The sequence below is a fragment of the Corella eumyota genome, chromosome 7 (assembly GCF_963082875.1).
Source record: "Corella eumyota chromosome 7, kaCorEumy4.1, whole genome shotgun sequence".
In the NCBI taxonomy this organism is placed as follows: domain Eukaryota; kingdom Metazoa; phylum Chordata; class Ascidiacea; order Phlebobranchia; family Corellidae; genus Corella; species Corella eumyota.
The window spans coordinates 10,558,535-10,579,423 of NC_137496.1; the positions used below are offsets into that span (position 1 = coordinate 10,558,535).

The 20,889-nt window shown below is 28.3% G+C and overlaps 3 protein-coding genes across 5 annotated transcripts; 2 read left to right on the forward strand and 1 right to left on the reverse strand.

Moving 5' to 3' along the window:
* Positions 1 to 337: 337 nt before the first annotated feature.
* Positions 338 to 4,159, forward strand: LOC145760014 (cytosolic 5'-nucleotidase 1A-like). Its single transcript, XM_082573879.1, has 7 exons — positions 338 to 521; positions 613 to 780; positions 1,308 to 1,437; positions 1,860 to 1,982; positions 2,433 to 2,599; positions 3,133 to 3,294; positions 3,631 to 4,159. Exons 1-7 carry the CDS (start codon positions 384 to 386, stop codon positions 3,823 to 3,825), a joined length of 1,083 nt encoding a protein of 360 aa, XP_082430005.1. The 5' UTR covers positions 338 to 383; the 3' UTR covers positions 3,826 to 4,159.
* Positions 4,160 to 4,971: 812 nt separating this feature from the next.
* On the forward strand, positions 4,972 to 15,481 carry LOC145759996 (phosphatidylinositol 4-phosphate 5-kinase type-1 alpha-like). 3 transcript variants are annotated; one of them, XR_014286566.1, is made up of 21 exons: positions 4,972 to 5,154; positions 5,544 to 5,569; positions 5,942 to 6,046; positions 6,127 to 6,257; positions 6,468 to 6,585; positions 7,256 to 7,408; positions 7,711 to 7,830; positions 7,903 to 8,082; positions 8,664 to 8,750; positions 9,138 to 9,200; positions 9,706 to 9,793; positions 9,988 to 10,072; positions 11,145 to 11,228; positions 11,337 to 11,385; positions 11,472 to 11,553; positions 12,388 to 12,590; positions 12,806 to 12,878; positions 13,081 to 13,147; positions 13,229 to 13,328; positions 13,986 to 14,169; positions 14,436 to 15,480. XR_014286566.1 is itself a non-coding variant. In XM_082573859.1 (20 exons), the coding sequence occupies exons 1-20, from the start codon at positions 5,106 to 5,108 to the stop codon at positions 14,073 to 14,075; spliced, it is 1,953 nt and encodes a 650-aa protein (XP_082429985.1). In that variant the 5' UTR covers positions 4,972 to 5,105; the 3' UTR covers positions 14,076 to 15,481. The 3 variants fall into 3 exon arrangements, 2 of the variants coding, with proteins under 2 accessions (XP_082429985.1, XP_082429986.1); XM_082573859.1 differs by having other exon boundaries at positions 13,986 to 15,481; XM_082573860.1 differs by having other exon boundaries at positions 13,229 to 13,369; positions 13,986 to 15,480.
* Positions 15,482 to 15,502: 21 nt separating this feature from the next.
* Positions 15,503 to 19,723, reverse strand: LOC145760004 (putative sodium-coupled neutral amino acid transporter 6). The gene is made up of 12 exons (XM_082573869.1): positions 19,514 to 19,723; positions 18,847 to 18,956; positions 18,424 to 18,590; positions 17,895 to 17,973; positions 17,723 to 17,817; positions 17,411 to 17,613; positions 17,180 to 17,259; positions 16,987 to 17,087; positions 16,786 to 16,910; positions 16,252 to 16,399; positions 15,976 to 16,094; positions 15,503 to 15,768 (listed from the first exon to the last, which is right to left on the reverse strand). Exons 1-12 carry the CDS (start codon positions 19,691 to 19,693, stop codon positions 15,691 to 15,693), a joined length of 1,485 nt encoding a protein of 494 aa, XP_082429995.1. The 5' UTR covers positions 19,694 to 19,723; the 3' UTR covers positions 15,503 to 15,690.
* Positions 19,724 to 20,889: the final 1,166 nt, after the last annotated feature.

The window sequence follows — 20,889 nt, forward strand, 5'->3', positions numbered from 1 at the left end:
GTAGACAATTGTAGTTTTAATTAAAAGACTTATCATATTACATGGAAGTATTGTTATTGCTTTACTTAAAGGCAGTAGAGCATGGAGGCAGTGGGAATTGAATCCGAACCCTTTGTAGTGAACTCAAGTGTTCTAACTAATGTAATACGCCGCTGGTTAGAACTTCTTAGAAAGATTAATAGTTATAATAAAATATTTGTTTAATTTTAATGTTTTACTACATAATAATTTTATTTTTATTAAAAAAAGTGTAATACTTTAAGAGGATAAATTTAATACCTTAAAAACGTGACTCGTTTAATTTAATGTTATTGTTTTTCAGTTGAGTAATCATATTTAAGTTTTGTGCAATTTCACGTAAAAAACGTAAATTTTAAATAAAAATGGCGGCCGTAAATGATTCTGAGTTAGATAACGAATTAAGTGATATAACTAGTAACTTTACTGCGTTATCTGTCCCTGAGAAAAACGGGGAACAAGGTAGACCGGTAAGTCCTGTAGCAACTAGAAGATGGGATATCGTAAGTCATATATTTTTTATTTTTTTCGAATTAGCAAAAGTAATTGATTTAGACGAAATATATGATTTTAAACGATATTATACTCTAATAGCCAAAGCCAGAAACAGCTGTAATAATTGCTGTGTCATCTCGTGCATTATTTGATATGAGAGAAGAAAGAAAAGTTTATGCAGAACAAGGTTTATGTGCATATATTGATCACATGGTTAACAGAGAAAATCAACCACTTAAACCTGGGAGTGCGTTTCCATTTGTACAGGTAGGAAATATTTTTCTAACTTTTAATTTTAGATTTTTTTTGTATATATCTTTATCCTCCATGTGGGAAAGTCGAATGCGCGACTTAAACATAGAGTAACATTTGTTACCCCGACCCAGTCTTGAGTTGCCTTTAGCAGTTTGGGATAATAAAGATTATAATTGCCCAATAATTATGCTGCTGATTAAGTGCTGGCTCAGCGGGAGTTCGTACCGTTTATAGCGCCTTACTCAAGAGGGGTGTAGTGGTAAAAGAACTTGCTACGCCACATGAGATTGTGGGTTTAATCCCCGATGATCTCATGCTAAAGCGCTCTTAAGTTAGGCGCTATAAATGGTATAGTATAAACTCTTAGTAAGCCAGCTAAACTCCTACCAAGCTTTATTATATATAATCTTAAATACTATAATGTTGGCATATACTAAAACTTGACATAACTCCATAAGGTTTTGGGTTCAATTCCCACTGCTTTTGTTGTACAACATTTTAGCGAAAATAAATTAACATAAAAATAATTTTTTTTTTAGGCACTGGCATGTATTAATATGAGACTACTACAGATTGATCCAAAAGAAAAACATTTATTTGATGTTGTTTTAATGAGTAATAACAATGCAGAAGTTGGAATTGCACTGATAAACTCAATCAACTACCATCGTAAGTTCGGTTAAATTTATCTAAAATAAAAATGTGGGGTATACTATTATAACAGTCTTAAGTTGACTTTGGCAGTTTGGGATACGGTTAAATTTATTGATAAATAACTTGTTAATTGTTTTTGGCTTGGGCATAGTTTGTACCATTTTTAAGCCCTTACTTAAAGGCCTGATAATTATTATGCCAACTGTTTTTTGGCAAAATTATATAGCCTATACTGTTTTCAGCACTTTAATTAAGTGTGCTACAGTATGAAAGCAATGGGGATTGAACCAAGGACCTCACATAGTAACACCAAGTATTAGTTGTGGATTTAAGCCAATTGTGGATCTATATTCCTTTAATTAATGCTTGAAATTTTTTTTAAACAAAACTGCTCTCAAAATTTTTAAACTTGAAATTTTTAATTTGTTGATCAACAGAGTTAACGATAGAAAGAATTTGCTTAACAGCAGGAAACAGTGTGGCAGGATACCTAAAAGCTTATGGAACAGATCTTTACCTGTCAGCTGATGAGAATAATGTAGTAGAGGCATTAAATGAAGGTTTGTGTTATGTTAACTAGAGTGTTGTGTGTATTACTAAAAACAGAAAGCAATATACTTTTTACCTTATTGCTCATTTGCAATCATTTTTATGTAAATCGGTTCTAAACATTTTAAAATTTTTTTCCAAATTTAAGTGGTCTTTAGCTAGTGCTGTAGTGGTCTGAACACTTGGCTTTTCTACATAAGGTTCTGGGTTTGATCCCTACTGCTGTTAGGCTGTAGTGCCCTTAAGTAAGGCACTATAAATGGTATAAATTCTTGCTAGACCAAAAACCACTTTTTTGGGCAATTCTGGGCAATAATCAATAATATCTTAAACTGCCAAAGTAAACTTAACTCCTACTGAGTTGAAAACCTATTGTTAAGTTAGCCTTTTTACAATAAAAATAACTATATATATATAATTAACTTGAAGATTGAGAATTATTTCATTTCTTTTTATTTTAGGTATTGCAGCAGCCACGTTATTCCATGCCAAAGATGAAGAACCAGAGAAAATTTGTGGTCAACTTCGGATTGCTTTTGATGGTGATGCAGTTTTGTTCTCAGATGAATCAGAGATCATCGCAAAACAACAAGGACTTGAAAAATTCTTCGAAAATGAAGCTCGAAAGGTAAAAACTTTTTTTGCATTTATTTATCCTTGATATAGGAAAGGTCAACTTTACATACTGAACATAGAGTAAAATTTGTTACCCCAACTTAGTCTTGAGTTGCGTTTGGCAGTTTAAACATTTTTTTTTGTATCTTTATTTTCGATGTAGAAAGGTCGAATGCGCAACCTAAATATAGAGTAACTTTTGTTACCTCGACCCAGTCTCGAGTTGCCTGTGGCAGTTTGGGATATCATAAAGACTATAATTGCTCGGTAATTATGCTGCTGATTAAGTGCTGGCTCAGCAGCAGTTTATACCGTTTATAACGCCTTACTCAAGGGCGCTACAGCATGAGAGCAGTGGGGATTGAACTTGCGACCTAATGGTGGTTTAGCAAGGGTTCTTACCACTACACCACGCTGCCGGTTCTTAAAATTAAACTCAAGACCTCATATAGAAAAACAAGCTGGTTTAACATTCACCACACTGTACTACTGGTCAGTTTCTTCATCCTTGATATACAAAGTTTCACTAAAATTAAAACCATTTAGGCCGATCAACCTCTTGAGATTGGACCTCTAAAGAAATTTGCAATGACAATCGGGGATGTAAAAAAGAAGTTCCATGCTAATGGAATGATTGAGAATTGTCCGATAAGAACTTATCTTGTTACTGCCAGGAGCGCAGCTAGCTCTGGACTTAGAGCATTAAGGGTACCTATTTTTGCATTTTTTTATTTATTTATTCTTGATGGGGAAAGGTCGAGTTTACAGCCTAATCATAGAGTAACATTTGTTACCCTGACCTAATCTTAAGTTGCCTTTGACAATTTAGAATATTATTAAATATATTTGCCTGATAATTAATCTGCTGAAGTTTTTTTAGCTTAGCAGAATTTATATCATTTATAGTGTCTAACCTAAAGGCCACTACAGCATAAGTGCAGTGGGGATCGAACCCAGGACATCATGTAGTGAAGCCAAGTATTCTAACCATAACACCATGCTGTTTACAGCTCAAAGATGTTAGTAAAAAACTTTATTTTTTAGACACTACGTTTATGGGGGTTAGATATCGATGAGGCATTGTTCTTAGCTGGGGCTCCAAAGGGTCCCATTCTTGAAAAAATTAACCCCCATCTTTTCTTTGATGACCAACGAAAGAATGTAAATAGTGGGTTAGATTATGGGGTACAGTCTGCACATGTACCGTATGGAATTGCCCAACAGTATAATAAAAAATAAAAATGGTAAATTCTGGTGAGGTACTGGTATTATGTTTTAAAATGTTCCTAAAAAAGTTTTACCTTTTTTTTTCTTTCTTAAACGAACTACTTTTTTTTGTTACTTCATAACTAAATAGTACCTAAAAAATTGTGGTTTATTTTTATTTTTTTGTAGATTTTAGCTTTTATTGTATATCCTAGCATATATTTTGCGCTTAACTTTCAACATATGTATTCTATATTTCAGTAACACTGCTTTTTATTTCTTACAATCCTTAACTATTTAATCATTGTATTTTAATATTTTAACCTTGTGTATTTATTAATTCTTCAAGTTTTTATTAATAATTTGTTGGGCAATCAATTGTAAATTTATCTATTTTTGCAGTATATCGTTTTTAATCATTAAACTTGTATGTCTTTAGAAGAGTGTAAACTATTTGGAGAAAAATATAGAAATAGTTTACACAAAATTTTTTTGATTTAAAAAACACAATTTCAAACTATATTGTTTTTGGAAAACAATATTTAAATTTTTCAAAAGCAAATCGAGTTTTAAAGCAACTGGTGTACTGGTAGCGTCTTATAGTAATCAGAACACTAGGATCCACTACTTGAGGACCCATGTTTGATCCCCAGTGCTCTCATGCAGTAAAGCGCTTGAGTAAAGTGGTTTTAATGGTGTGGAAGTTAATTAGCAGCTCAATTATCTTGCAATTGTATTCTATTATATTTCAACAGCAACAGGCAATTTAAGTTTTAGGTAAAGTATGCCTTTTCACAGAGGATAAATAAATATAAAAAAAATCGATAAAAATCTTTTTATAGCCGTTGTAACGATTCAGTCACAAACTAGTCACGAGTACCGCTCGCGGGCTTGGCCTATAAATAAAAAACAAAAAAAAACGGCTTCTTGCAAATTTAAAAGTTTCTGTATTATTATTTAACTTAGTTAATAAATACTTAAGTTAACAAGAAATATTTTAAGTTATACGTATTTTACAACATTAAATTACTTTTTATTTTCAATAAATTAAAAATTAGACTGTTTTTTAGTTGTTTTTTTGTTTTCTTTTAACATTTTAATTTTTTGATTTGTCAGATTTGTTTGTACGTAGATTGTATTTTATATTAGCTAACTTTTGGCTGTTTCTCTCTAGATTTAAGATATTTGAATTTATAAAGAAACATTCAGACATTAATTTACAAGCAAATGGTGAAAAAAAATTGATTGAAACTGAAAAACAAATTGGATATTTTGGATTAGAAAGTGTATAGTAAAGGTTAATTTTATTTAAAATGGCAACAACTGAAGAAGAAGCTAAACCTGGTGGCCAGGAGTTAAATGGTAAATTTAAAAAAATATTTTTATGTTTATTTCTAAAGAATTTACTTTATGTAGCAACCGGCAGCGTAGTGTAATGAATGGTTAGAACACTTGGTTTCGCTACACTAGGTTCTGGGTTCGATCCTCACTGCTCTTATGCTGTGGCACTCTTGAGTAAGGCACTTTAATCGGTATAAACTCCTGCTATTTTAAAAATCAATTAGCGATTTACTATAGAGCAATTAAAACAAATATTAACTGCCGAAGTCAACTTGTGACTGGGTCAGGGTAACAAATATTACTTTATATTCAGATATTCAAGCGAAAACTTGACCTTCTTACATCAAGAATAAATATATATAAAACAAATTAAATTTTATGTCAACAACAATATTGTTTTTATTTTTTAGTTGATGATGTAAAGTTGAAAGAAGAAGTAAGTATTTGCTACAAACTTGTTTAAATAAACTAATTTTACTTTGCAAAATAAATTCTTGATTTTATAATTACATTTTGTGACCAAGTCAAAATATAAACAAAATTATGTTAATCATTTAATAACTATATCATGTTTTAAACCTTAAAATTGGGTCATGTCATTTTTTGTAAACAAAAAAATAATTTTAGAGTATTTTTCTTGGGACCTAAAGTATGGTGCATGCAATCTAAATTATAGGTTATTTAATACACACAAAAGCTTTGGATTTATTTGTTAAATTAACTGTAAAAATTTGAGCCCAACCCTAAGCAAACAAAAAACAGAAATTTCCCGAATATTTTAATCACTTTGTTGGTTTGTTTATTTAAGGTCATTGCAGTAAACCCATCACAACAAGCTCCTAATAAATTAAAAGCTAAGAAGATAGGGCACAGAAGAGTGGATGCATCAACAGGGGTTATAACATATAAAAAGGTAAAAATTTTAAAAGTAAAAAAAAAATAAATTGAAAAAAAAATTTTTTTTGAAATTTTTATAATTTTTTTAAAATTTAGACTCCGTCTTCGGCATTAAGTGGAAGTATTCAACTTGGTATCAGCCACACTGTGGCAGGCTTGAGCTCAACACCCGAACGAGATGTTTTAATGCAAGATTTTCAAGTTGTTGAAACTATAAGTTTTCCCGCGTAAGTTCTAAATTTTTAACGATTTAGTGAAATTAAAAATTTGGAATCATTTTTAAAAATTTTGACTTTTTGTAATTGACTTTTTTTATAACTTTAATGTTATTACCCATTAGGCATACACAAAGTTGTTCTAAATATAACCTATTGTTTAACGCAACACTATTGTTATATAAATTTGGTGTACATACTTTACAATTCATTTTAATTTAGAGATGGGTCAAATATAACCCCGGCTCATCATTTCGGGGACTTTACTTTCCGAACTTACGCCCCAACTGCTTTTCGATATTTTCGTGATTTATTTGGGATAAGACCTGCAGATTATATGGTAAATAATAAAACATTGTTATATTTATAAGGGTTGTTATATTAAAATACTTTTGGTATTTTTGCTTTTGCTCTTATGCATTTGTTAACTTTATTGATTTAAATTTTAATTTAATAAACAATTAAATTTTTAATTAAATTAAGTGGTTTTTGTTGACATTAGTTTGGCAAATATAATATATTTGTACAAGTTGGCTGAAATTTGATTTTACTAAATGATAGACTGCTTTATGGCCAGCATTTTATTTGTTAATACCAATATGGTTGCAACTCTTTACTAATATTTGCCAGCGATAATTTACCTGCGCACCACAAATGGCAGTTTTATTTTGTGGCCTTTAGCTTTAATACATAGTCATTGTCTACTAAGCACTATATATAGATTGGGTATATAAAACAATAAAAAGTTTTCGTTTTGTTTTGGGTATTACTCATTTTTTTATCACATTAATTCTATTATGCGAATAGGCCATATAAAAGATATAAAAATGTGATATATATAGTTAAATTTTAGATATCTTATTGTGTAAAATTGTCAGTACTTTTAAATGTACATTAATTAATATATGTTTGCAAATTTTGCAGCTGTATAATAGGACTGTAAAACTATGTATAAATATTTAACAAACATTTTTTTTCTTAGTTCTAATATTTCGTTGTTAAAATTTTAGTTATCTATAAGCAACCACCCTCTGACTGAATTATCTAACCCAGGAGCTAGTGGTTCTTTGTTCTTTGTCACCCACGACGACGCTTTTATTATTAAAACTGTTCAACATAAAGAAGCAGAATTTTTGCAGAAATTATTGCCGGGGTATTATTTGGTAAGTTTTGCCCATGAAAATTTAACTGCACACCACAAACGGCAGTTTATTTATTCTATAGGCTTATAAAATGAATATACATATTTTCCACAAAGCTAAGCTATATATAATAGCCTACTTTTTTTCTATAGCTTAAAGGTTGCGTTTTTATTTATATATACCTTTTTATATAAATATTGCATTACATTTGGTCTAGAGAATAACTTAAAGCTAAAATAAATTTTGTCTGTGAAAAGAACTACTTTTATTTTACATAAAACTGACTTATTTATATTTATAAAAAATGTTTGTTTTTTTGGCAGAATCTTGTCCAAAATCCAAGAACTTTGCTGCCCAAATTTTATGGTTTATACAACGTCCAATCTAGTGGAAAAAACATAAGAGTTTGTGTAATGAACAATCTATTACCAAGTACTATTAAAGTAAGTAAAATATATACTTTATTTATTCTATTTTTTAAGTGTTTTTACATACTGACATTTTTTTATTTTTAGATGAATTTAAAATATGATTTGAAAGGGTCGACTTATAAACGAAAAGCATCGAAAAAAGAACGCAACAAAAAAAACCCAACTTTTAAAGACTTGGATTTATTAAACGATTTGTCAGAATCTCCTTTGTTAGATCCTGATATTCAGAATGCGCTATGTAAAACTATGCAAAGAGACTGTTTGGTAAGTAAGGTTTTTGTTTTTTTAAAGAGGGACTTCACAGCCTAAACATAGAGTAACATTTGTTACCCAAACCCAGTCTCGAGTTGCCTTAAGCAGTTTGAGATATTGTTGATTATAATTACCTTATAATTAAGCTGCTGATTAAGTACTGGCTTAGCAGAAGTTTATACAGTTTATAGCACCTTACTTAAGGTCATTACAGCATGGGAGCAGTTGGAATCGAACCAAGGACCTTATGTAGTGGAGCCGAGTGTTCTAACCACTACAAATTAGCCTTTGTTATAAAAACTAACTTACAAATCGCACAAGTTAGATTTAAATGTGGGAGTAGAAATTATTGTTGATTTTTCTGTGGGAAAATATTACTCTACTGTTTTGATTTTCATGAATATTGTTACAATTACACTCATACCATTGGCTTGTTATTTTTATAAGGTTTCTATATTTAGTTATATTTACATTCTTTTAAAAACTGTTTTCTAATAATAGTTATATATACTGATTTATATATGTATACTTCTTATCAATTTTTTTGTAAATTTTTAAACTGTTAAAAGTTTTATTTTTTGATTTGTTTTTAGGTTTTACAATCTTTCAAAATAATGGATTACAGCATGTTGTTAGCCATTCATAATGTAGATCAACAAGAAAGAGAAGACGCACTAAAAGTATGATTGTCTCTTGTTGTTATTTGTTATTTTATTGGAAAATTGTTAAGTTAAAATTCCAAAGGAATTAATCATTTATTTTTGTATTTATTTCTTTTCGTGTGGAACGTTTAACGTCTTGACCTAAACATAAACTAACATTTGTTACCCTTACCCAGTCTCAAGTTGACTTAGGTAGTTTGGAATATTTTTGATTATATTTGCCCAATAATTAATCTACTGATTGGTTTTTGCTTAGCAAGAGTTTAAACTGTTTATAATCTCTTAATTTGAAAAGTAGTGGCAATCAAACCTAGGACCACATGTTGTGAAGCCAAATGTTCTAACCCCTACACCACATTTCTAAAAAAAAAATTTTTTAAATTCTAAATTTTATTTTTAATCTAGGCAAAGGAAAATAAATTAAATAATTATGCTGATGACGTCAAACCTGGTTCAATTAACGATGCGGTAATAAACACTTTTTATTAAAGTTTATTATTAAATCGTATATTTACTTAATTTAAATAATGTTGTTTTAATTTCCGTTGTTCTACAAATACTTGTAACTACAATAACAAAAAAAAATTCTTTAGTAATTTGATAGTGGTCAAAAAATACAATAAATTTTCAACAAAAAGAATTAAAATAAAATATAAACAAATACCTTGTAATATAATACTATAAGTATTTATAAATGAACAATAGGTAAAGGTAGTTTCCTAAATAACCTTTCACTTATATGTAGTGTATATTTATGCCAAATACGTGCCTTTTTTGTTTTTTTTTTATTTAAATTAAAAATCCTTTTTTATTTAAATATTATTCAAAAATTGATAATTAACATTTTTTTATGTTGTTTATTTAAAAGAAATTCTAATTTTTTTTTTGTATTTTCGTTAAAATTTTTTTTTAAAGTTTATTGTAATATATATATATAATGTTGAAGGCATAATAATATATCTTGTTACTATAGGTAAAAAGGGAGCATAGTAGAAGTAGTTCAACTGATTATAACTCAGATGATACCTTAGGAGGGGCTTCAACGTCTCGTGGGACCTCAGGTAGTTAACCTTGACATTATAATACACTAGTTAATATTAAACTATCAGTTAATAAGTGTTTAATATCGGCAACATTTTAATACATTTTATAACATATTAAAGCAATAAAAAAATACGACAATATTTAAAAACAATTTTTTTTTATTTTAACATGGTTTGAAATGGTTTTGTGAATTTATATATTTATTTTTTAGCTAATCGACCTTATTATTCTAACCTCGGTGCAGTAATGTCTTCAACAATGTTAAGAAATAGATATGAAACTGAATTGGACCTTTGGTATGTTAAATTAAATTCATATATATATAATGTAGCTATATAAATCCTATTTATAGGTCTACAAAATAAATGAAACTGCTGTTTGTGGTGCGCAGATAAATTATCGCAGGCAAATATTAGTTGAGAGTTGCAACCATATTATGACAATTGACCGGCAGCTTGGTGTAGTGGTAAGAACACTTGCTACACCACACATGAGGTCGTGGGTTCAATCCCCACTGATCTCATTTGAGTAAGGCACTTTAAACGATACAAACTCCTGCTAAGCCAGCACATAATCAGCTGCATAATTACCGAGCAATTATAATCTATAATATCCCAAACTGCCACAGGCAACTCAAGACTGGGTTGGAGTAACTGATGTTTCTCTATGTTTGGGTCGTGCATTCGACCTTTCCACATCAAGGATAAAGATATAAACAAAAAAATATCCCAACTGTAAGACAGGCTATAAACTAGTTTAAAAATTTTGACACACAATTTTTGTTATTGCTTATAGCTAATGCTACTAGCTAAATGTTATTGATTTACATACATTACATAACGAGAAATTCCAATCATAATTTATACATTAATTTTAAAATTTATTGATTTTAAACCTTTGAATTATTTATTATAATATAAAGGAATGCGACGAATTCAAAGCATTTATTGAATTTTTAAAATTGAATAAAGAACTTTTAACACAATTTTTTTATTCCGCAGACAACTAAATTAGTTTTAAATTATGTAAAAACATAAATATTATGAATAATTAAAATTCTAATAATCAAGGTTTGTCTCTTGCAAAATTTTTGAGCTGTTTTTAAAACGGTATTCGCCAATTAAAGTTTTTAAACTTTTAAATAATAATTTTACATAGAAATTAATTGAATTGTATATAAATTTACAATTATATGTTAATTTATCCCTAATGTAAAAAGGACGACTTCACAGCCTAAACTTTGTTAGTTTTTCTCTATCTTATGGGTACTTTGGCATGAGAGCAGTGGTGATCAAACCCTAGACCTTAAGCGTCAATGTTCAATCCACTTTCCAATGTTGCCAAATAATTATTAATTTATTTTTAAAGGGCTGGAGGAATTCCTGCAAGAAATAGCAAGGGCGACAAACTACTTTTATTTTGTGGAATCATTGATATATTACAATGCTACAAGTAATTAGATTATGTTTTTATTTAACCTTAGTTATGAAAAGATTGGTATTAGTAGATTAAAGTTAACATATTGTGCTTCAATAAAAATATAATTCGGTTTCTATTTAGGTTTAAAAAGAAATTGGAACATACTTTTAAAGCTTTATACGCTGATAGTGTAAGTAAAGTTTACACCCTTTATATAAATTAATTTTTAAAATTAAATATTTTTTATCTTTTTTTAAATAAAAATATCGATTATAGGACGCAGTATCTGTACATCGTCCGGCTTTCTATTGCGAACGTTTTCAAAAATTTATGATCGAAAATGTATTTAGGAAAGACCGTAAGTAACAAAATTTGTTATAATATTTTTATTTTATTACCATAATATTGTAATCTACCTTTTTAACCTAAGTTATCTTAATTTATGGCCTAATATTGTATTAAATTTTCCTCTACATTGTGTGTATAAAGCATAAATATTTGCTTAAAATTAATAAATCTGTCGTTAAAATTAAAAACTTAGTTAATTCTTACATATGTTAAATTTGTTTGTAACTTACAATATTTTTTGTAAAATAAACCATGTTGTCAGGATTTCATTGTTTTTCAATACAGGAGCAATTTCCTGTACAAAATACTACAAAGGCCACGTTTTTTTATTGAGTTATACTTGTGACACTTTTAAAACAGATTACTAATGTTTTTTTATAAGTTATGACAAATTTTTTATGAAGTTTTAAATGTAAATATTTATTTTTTTAGGTATCTAAATTTAAAATCTTTTTTGTAGTTAAAAAAATCAGTTTGTCAATAATTTCCTAAACTGCCAAAATTAATTTCAAACTGGGTCAAGGTAACAAATATTTAGCAGCCTGGTGTAGCAGTCAGAACAGTGGCTTTACTACATGAGGTCGGAGGTTCAGTTCCCACTGCTTTCATGTGGCGCCCTTGAGTAAGGTGCTATAAACAGTATAAACTCCTGCTGAGCTAATACTTAATTAGCAGCTTAACTATCGGGCAAATATAATCTATATAATATTCCAAACTACCACAGGCAACTAGAGACTGAGTCAGGGTTACTGATGTTTCTCCATGTTTAGGTCGCGAAGTCGACCTTCCCACATCGAGAATATATAAATTAAAAATTTAATTAAAAGAATAATATTTTTTTCAGCAATTAAATCACAACCTACAACGAAACGAAATCGCTCACAAACTGCAAGGCGGCCGCAATCGGCGGGTAATGGTGCCACGAATGTTAGTGGCCCTGGCACATCTGCCACATTAGATGGCACTAGAAGGTACCAGGAGCGACCGGATTTGTTACCGGAAGAGCCACCAGTACCTACAGCATCACCGGTTCCCTATAATAAAGAGGTTAATAAAAATTATAATTTTTTATAGTTAGAAAATTTTATTTCAAACTAACTTAGAATTGCTACTAAGGGCCAGGGTTTAATTTCCACTGCTTCCATGTTGTAGTATGTATAATTGAAGTACTTCTAACACTATAAACTAATGCTCAAATTTATTTGGAATAACCAGGTTATTTTTTAGTAAAAGTAATAAATTCCCAATTTTGTTGTTTATAGAACTATCCTCATCAACAAACTGAAGTAATTCAAACAGCAAGAGTTTCACCTAAAACTCAAACCCTAAATAAAGGTAAATAACATATTTCTATTTTGGATAATCCATACTTTATGAGGCTGTGTGGACAATGTATTTATATTTATATGTATGTCCAATTTATAGCCCCGCGAAAAAAAATCCTAACCTTGGGGCGGGCTTTCGACTATTTTTTCGTAGCATTATGCAGTTGTAAATATTTGACTGTGATGTTAAATTAAGGTTTTTTATTTTACAGAAAGTAAAGAAACAACTTTGGATTCCTTAGAAGAAAAATCATCCCTTAATGAAGAAATTTTATTAACGTAAAACAATTTTCATTAAAATATAAATGTTTTTTATTCATTCACCCAAAATTTTTTTTACCATTTTTTTTTTATACACAGAAATAATGACCATTCAACAACCACCCCAAAACAACCATCCCCAACCAAAACCACCATTGAAAAAGAACCAGATATTAACGAAGACCACGTAGAGGATATGGTATGCCCAAGAAATGTGTATGAGACCAGCGTTTAATCATAGTGAGCTTCATCTTTCATAATTCTGTCCAAGCAATCAAATCTTTAAACGCAGAAAAATTTTTTGATGAAGTTTAAAAAAAAATTTAAAAAATAATTTTTTTCAACCAAATTTTTTACTAAATTTTTTTTCAAAAATTTTCAAAAAATTTTTTTTTTTAATTTTAAAATTTTTTTAATTTATTTATAATTAAAGTTGATTTTTGTTAATTTAGTTTTAGATAAAAATTTTTCAATTTTTTTTGATTACTTTGACAGATTTATCATTTCAAATATTAATTTCTAGAATTAATTTTTAAATATTTCGGTGTGTAAAAATGGTGTTAAACTTAGATTGGTAAATTATTAAAAAAATGGTGTTTAGTATTAGATGGTGTATTTATAATATGGCAATATTTTTTTTAAATTAAATTTTGGATTTTAATATTTCACTTTTTTGTTTATCATACCATTTAACACATTAAATGTTGTATGCCTGATTTAAAGTTTTAAAAATATTAAAAATTTACATTATTTAGGCATGAAAATTTAAGTTTATTTTATTCAATTCACATATAATGTGTTACGAAATTATTTTTAATTTCTGAAAAAAAAATTTTATATTTTTTTTTTATTCTAGGTGATTGGTAAAATTCCTGGAAAAGAGCTTCTCCAAGAAGAGAATAATGAAGAAGAGGAGTCAGATGCAGAAGAAGACACAGCTTTGTAATGTAAAGTAATATATTAAACAAATGTCGATTCAGTGTATGTCCTATTCACAATGAAAAACAATTGGAATCAACAGAATTGCTTCAAAATATCAAGTAAATTAAAATTTCAAAAAATGGTTTTATTTTTTTTCTTAAATTTTAAAAGATTTGAAAATAGGTAAAAATATTTTTTTAATTAATTTTTTACACATAGTTTTTCATAAAACTAATATCAACAAAGAATCCATGTTATTACTTATTATACCAATATTTTAAACAGTTATTAATTCAAATCTGTAGTTTACTAGTAATTTGTTGTGCTATGTCATTAATAAGTTCAAAAATTATCTCTCAAATTTTGATAATTTTATTTGATTCAGCAAAAATTATTGAATCAATTTTTAAAGAATGATTTCACATATAAAGAAGTAAGTCTTAAACAGATAAAAAATATAATTTTTGACCTTTTTGCATGTTGTTTAATATAATGCCACGGTATTAAGATGACCACTGATGTCTAATATTTGTGCTATCTTCTATTTAAAATCTTCTAATTTAAACTGTCCTTACGTACTTTTTGGGTTGATTCTTAACTAATGTCTTTATTTTAATTCTGAATAATGTGCTGAAAAAGAAAATGTGTTATTTTAAAATATTTTAAGTATATCTTTGCTGTTTTAAATTGATATAATAATGTTAAACAATATGTTAAATATATATGTTGTTGAATTTTTTCAACAAAAATTACAATTTTTTTTCAAATTTTTGTTTCATATATGGTTTGGTAATGAAACTGTTTTAAAAATTAAGTAATGGGCATTATTTTATATGGTAGTGCAATACATAACCTCATTGGCAAAGAATTTTTATTTTATCGTGTTTTTATTTAAGTTTTCGTAAAATCTCAACAATTACTTATTCTCTAAATTTCAAAAATTGTACCTTAACTATATAAAGTCCTCTATGTATTGGAATATTAATTGAATTTTAAATTCTGGTACTTACATATCATTTACTTTTTTTTAATTACTTAATTAGTAATAATTATTTTCCTTCTATTTAGTTTTTAAGCAAGTTTATATTTTAACTTTATCTATCGCCCCTCGCAATGTAGTGAATAATTGTTCTTTTATTGCCATTCGTATTTCCCTTGAAAAGAATTTTACAACTTTGGTTTGTAGCGATAATAAATGTTTAAGAATCTCTAAAATTCGCATTTTTGCCATCCGCGAGATGGAGCACGTGTGTTAGTCTTAAGCTCATAAATCTCCTTAAGACTTCTATTAAAAAACCTGCCATATTTTAGATTGGGTGATTGGTTTTTATTCTTACTTATCAAACTTTTTTTCAAAACACGCTTTTTATTTTAAGAGTTAATAAATAAATAACATCTTTTTACATAAATTACGCTAAAAAGTATAGAATTTTCATTAGAAAATACGCAAGTTTGTGCTAGGCAAAATCGACTATAGTGTAAGCTTAAACATTACAGGTACACCTAATATATATTACAGAATACAAAAAACGCACGAGGTAATACACGATTTTAAATTTAGTGACCTAGTGAGGTCCTTTCCTTTTTGTATGACGTCACGGTAACTTTGGTTGATTTTCAATGTTTCGATTAAAACAAAATTAAGAAACCCAGTCGATCACAATCAAGGAGACGCTTAGAACCATAAAAATACATCCAAATGCACACAGAAACATCGCCTAAAAAAATAAAAAATATTTATTTGATTTCTATTGTGGTCAGGCCTGATTTATTAAAACAACAACGTGGCAAAATAAATTTCGCGCGCCTAAATTTTAGCTACAAATCATAAGTTTATATTAATATTATTTAAAAATGGTTTAAAAAGTATCTTTTTATAGGTTTTACAGATCTTAAGTTGTACAAAATGTTTAATATGAACTTACAAACTGTCTTCTCCGACGATATTTTCTTATGATGTCTATTTTGGGGCACTCTGGACCGGTTAAGCGAATGAAAAAGGCACTCGGAAATACAACGAGTAAAGACGCTGATGTAGTAGCACCTGTTTTATATATTAAAGGTAAGTTAATCATAAAAATCAATATTTTTTAAGTCTGTTACAATTTTGAAGCAATGGGAATCAAACCTAGGACCTAAGTTTGTAGTACATCTCTCAAACAGTAATTGAAATATTATATTTTATTGTTTTAGGCCATTACCTGCCATTCCAAAAATGTCTCGAATATTTGGAATAAAAAGTACAAGGACCACTGACAATGTAAGAACAACGATCATAACCACAATGTGACGAATCCATGAGAACTCTGATTGTTTCGGAAACAATGTAAGGATGATGCTCTTTCTACCCTGCAAAAGTAATTAATTTTTTTTTTATATAGAGCTTTTGAATTTTACATTTCAAGTTAAAATTTGTTAAGCTATTGATGTGGTGTAGAGTCTAGAATACCTGACCTTACAACATGAGGTTCTAGGTTTGACTCCCACAGCTTCCATTTCACAGTGTCCTTTAACAAGGTGCTATAAACTATAAAAACGGCTGCTGAACCAAAATCAATTGGCAGATTTGTTATTAGACAATTATAAACAATAATATCCCGAACTGTTAAAAGTCAACATGAGACTGGGTCGGGGTAACAGAAGTTTCTCTATATTTATGCTGTAAAGTCGACCTTCCCACATCAAGGATAAATAAATACAAAAAAGCCATCATTATCAATACATTGTTAACTTACTGGATAATGTAGAAGCGGTACAGACAAAGTTACGCAAATGATAACCATGACTCGAGATAATATGATTACTGCATCGTCAGGATTATATAAACTGTATGTCAGTAGTAATTCAGAACGTACACGATCTAAAAAAATAAAAACTTAGTAAAGGAACCTATTGCAAAATTGTTTTATAAAATATTGTATGGTGTAATCACTTACTGAAAAAAGTAAGGTATCCAAACAGTGCCGATAAAACATAAAGAAGCAAAACATTCCCTATTGAGACTCCAGCCACTTTTTGCATTCTACGTAGAGATGGCCTAGAATATAAAATGTATTTAATCAAAAATCAGGCAGTGCCCTTTATCTCTTAAGCTAGTGTCATTTGTACATATATACAAACTATATTTACCTTCTTAACTCTGCATAAATGGGCAGCATAGACGCATGGCACATAAAAGAGAAAAACATTGTCGGCACGGCATATGCTGTCTATAAATTGATTAAAACATTAAACATTAAAAGTTTCGTCAAAAAAAAAAATTTATTTTGAGACAATTTACAAAAAAAAGTTTATGTACATTTGATTTAAACTTAACGAAACCAAAATTTTTGTAATAAAGTTAAGTTATATTAAACTTACTCTTTTATTTAGGTTCACCACTTTAGGATCACAATATTGCTCTTCTTCGATTTCCAAAATTTCTTCCAACGTTTTATTTGATTCAAACTCAGTAATATTATCAACCGGAAGTGGACAAGGTATGGTGAACTTTTTAATAACCACCATGAATGTAAAAGTTAGCATACAGGCCATACCGAACGCACTAGAGTAGCCCAAAAACTCTAAAATTAAAAAAAAGAAAAATTTAAAAAAATTTTTTTTTTGAGTTAAATTTAAAAAATTTATTTTGTTTAGAGATATAATGGTCGAATATTTTGTATTAACACTTACTTATGTCTTTCATTGAAGATAGTGGGGTAATAACAATCAACACTACCAACAACATTAAGAAATTTCCGTTCAAATAAAATGGTTCATCTATACCGCTGTAAAAAAGTAAGTATTCAAGTAAAATTATTGTTTTTATTCTTAAGTTAAGTGTTTCCAAATGATTTTTACTTACTCCTGGGGTATGTATCCAACAAAGACTTTAATTATTTCGGGCAACTCTGTCTTTATTATGTAAACGTAGGAACAGATAGCTAGAAAAATTAATTAATTTTATTTTAACATTTTTTTTCGTAACACTGAAGGTATTATATTTTTTTAAATAAGAGTGTGCTGTTGTGATGTGCTTGAGCTATCTGTAAACGCCAGACTTAATGGTTAATAGTGTGGTATTGGTGAGGCTCGAACCTGAAACCTTTTAGTGTGTTTAAGCTAACCATAAACACTGGGCTTAAGGGTGAATAGTGTGGCATTGGTGCGGCTTGAACCCGAAACATTTTAGTGTGTTTAAGCTATCTATAAATGCTGGGCTCAAGAGCGAATAGTGTGGCATTTGTGGGGCTTGAACCTAAAACCTTTCTTGTAGTTTGATGCCATAATTAGTATATCACAATACCAAACTATATAACATCCTAATATTATGTTTTATATAATACACTTAGTATTTTTTAATTTTTTTATAGGACATGTAATATAGTACCAACCTCCTAAACAATGAAGTATTATCATAACAGTTGTGACGACCTTTCCTTTGACCCCAAAAGACCGTTGTGCTAACCCTTCATAAGTTTTAAGGTTTGTTATCTCACTTAAGTGTAACAACATGTTGATAGTGTAAAAGGCAAGACTGGCTGTTAGGAGTATAAGAATCCTAAAAAAATGAAAAAGGGGGTTTTAACATACAAAATTGAATAAAAATTGTTTATATGATAGATCTTAATGGTCAATATATATATATGTCCAATTTATAGGCCCATAAAAAAGTATCGTTTGTGATGTACGGGTAAATTACTAGAGCTAATATTAGGTAAGAGTGGCTATATTAAAACAAAAAAATCCTAAATAGAATGTAATTAATAATTATCTGGGACATTTTTTTAGGTATTTAACTGATGTTTTAAACTTACAAAAAAGGAATTATTCCGAGATTTTTCATAGCTTCGCCCAAGCCCAAAATACCACTTCCCAAAATGGCGTTCATTAAATTAAACACAGATAAAGCAAAAGAGAGGTTATCCTAAAAAACAATTAAAACTTCAAATTAATTCTTCTCTTTAATTGTCATTGTTTTATTAAAATTTGATCCCATTTAAAAAAGGTTTATTTTTAAAATTGTTTTTTTGCTGTTTCATACTTAGATTTACAAATTTTGCCAAGTCATTATACAAACAATTTTAAAATAGTTGGACCAGCAATGTGCTATAGTAGTTAAAACACTTGACTTCACTACATGAAGTCATGGGTTTGATTCCCATTGCTTTTATGTTGTAGCGCCCCTCAGTAATGTGCTTTAAGCATTATTAACTTCTAGCCAAAAAACAATTAGCTAGTTAATTTTTTGGCTATATAATCAATACTATCTCAAACTGACAAAGACAACTTAAAACTGGGTCAGGGTAACAAATGTTACTCTATGTTTGGGTTGTGAAGTTGACCTTTTCACACCAAGAATAAATATTAAAACAATAGAAAAAAAATAACTAGTTATTTTAAAACAATTAATTAATAGACCCATCTTTTGTTTTAACATTTTCCAATTAAATTTTTTTTATAAAATAATTTTTAAATTTTTACTCGAAATTTTTTATTGAATCTTGAATTGTTGTTTTTAGTTAACCCTTCAACTAGGGTAAGCGGGGCTTGGGAGTCCATGATATCCGGCTCATCCTGATCTTCCTCTATAAATTCCAGGGTTGGAGAAGGAGGGGGAGATTCATCCGGAAGAAGTTCGAAGTCGGTTCGATTGCTCTCCATGATCAAGTGGTGAGTTAATATTATTATTAACAGTTTTTTTTTTAATAAAGTTTTTTTCAATAAAAACTATTTAAAAAAAAATATTTTATGTTAAAAATAATTAATATCTTTTTTTATGAATTTTTAAATTTTTTTATTAAGCTTTTAACTTTTTTTATAAATTTTTAATAATTTTTTTATAATTTTTTTTTTAAATACATATAATATTAATATTGTGACAAAACCAATTGTTATAATTTTAAAAAAATATTAATTTTTTACACATGGTTTTATAGTAAAGTTTTTACTTTACAAAACTCAAAATAATATTCAATTCTTTTAAAAAAATAACTCTGGCTCTAAATATACACCCTTAACATTATAATATATTCAGTTAAACAATTGTCTTTAACCTATCTGGTCTCTGTGTTGTACATCACATTTTCTTTTATAGTTTTTGACAGACATGATCTATTATTTCATCATATTATTAAAATGACCACCTTTTTTCTTTACTATTTTATGTTTGTTAATTAAGTATTATATTACATTAACTAATAACAAAGATTACAACACTTAATTGTCTAGATTTAAAATTAAATTCTTGAATAAGATTATGTTTTATATTATTTTAAAATACAATTTATTTATTTTTTTTTAATTTAAAAATGAGTAGGCGTATTAACAATATTAGGTTTTGAAATATAATCCCTAAAATCTTTAAGACACATTTTTAATGATTCATATTTTATATCCTCCCACCTGTTTGAGTATTGATTGGTTAAATCATAGACCACCCTATGATCTGATTGGTTGAATTTTTGGAGGTGTGTAATGGCATGCTTGTAAAATTAAAATAAAACAATGGACTATGTGACTTTTAAAGACGCTGGCACTTGTTGTATAAAGGTTAAACTTCTTGTATCATAAATATTGGGTTACATTTCATTTAATTCATTGTTTGACCAGTATTGGATAAAATTCTTTTTTTTAAAATACAGTTTTTTTAACGATTAAAAAAATGTTATTTTAGAAAAAAATAATTATTTAAGGTCCCTATTATTAAGTTTATTAATAAATTGCTATATTTTCTTTAAGTTTTAAAAGTTAATTACTAAAATGTTGTATTGTGTTATCTGATATTGTCCATTGTCTTTTTTACAAGCCAATATATCCATTATTTTTAGATAATATAACCTGTAGTAAACTTAGAAATG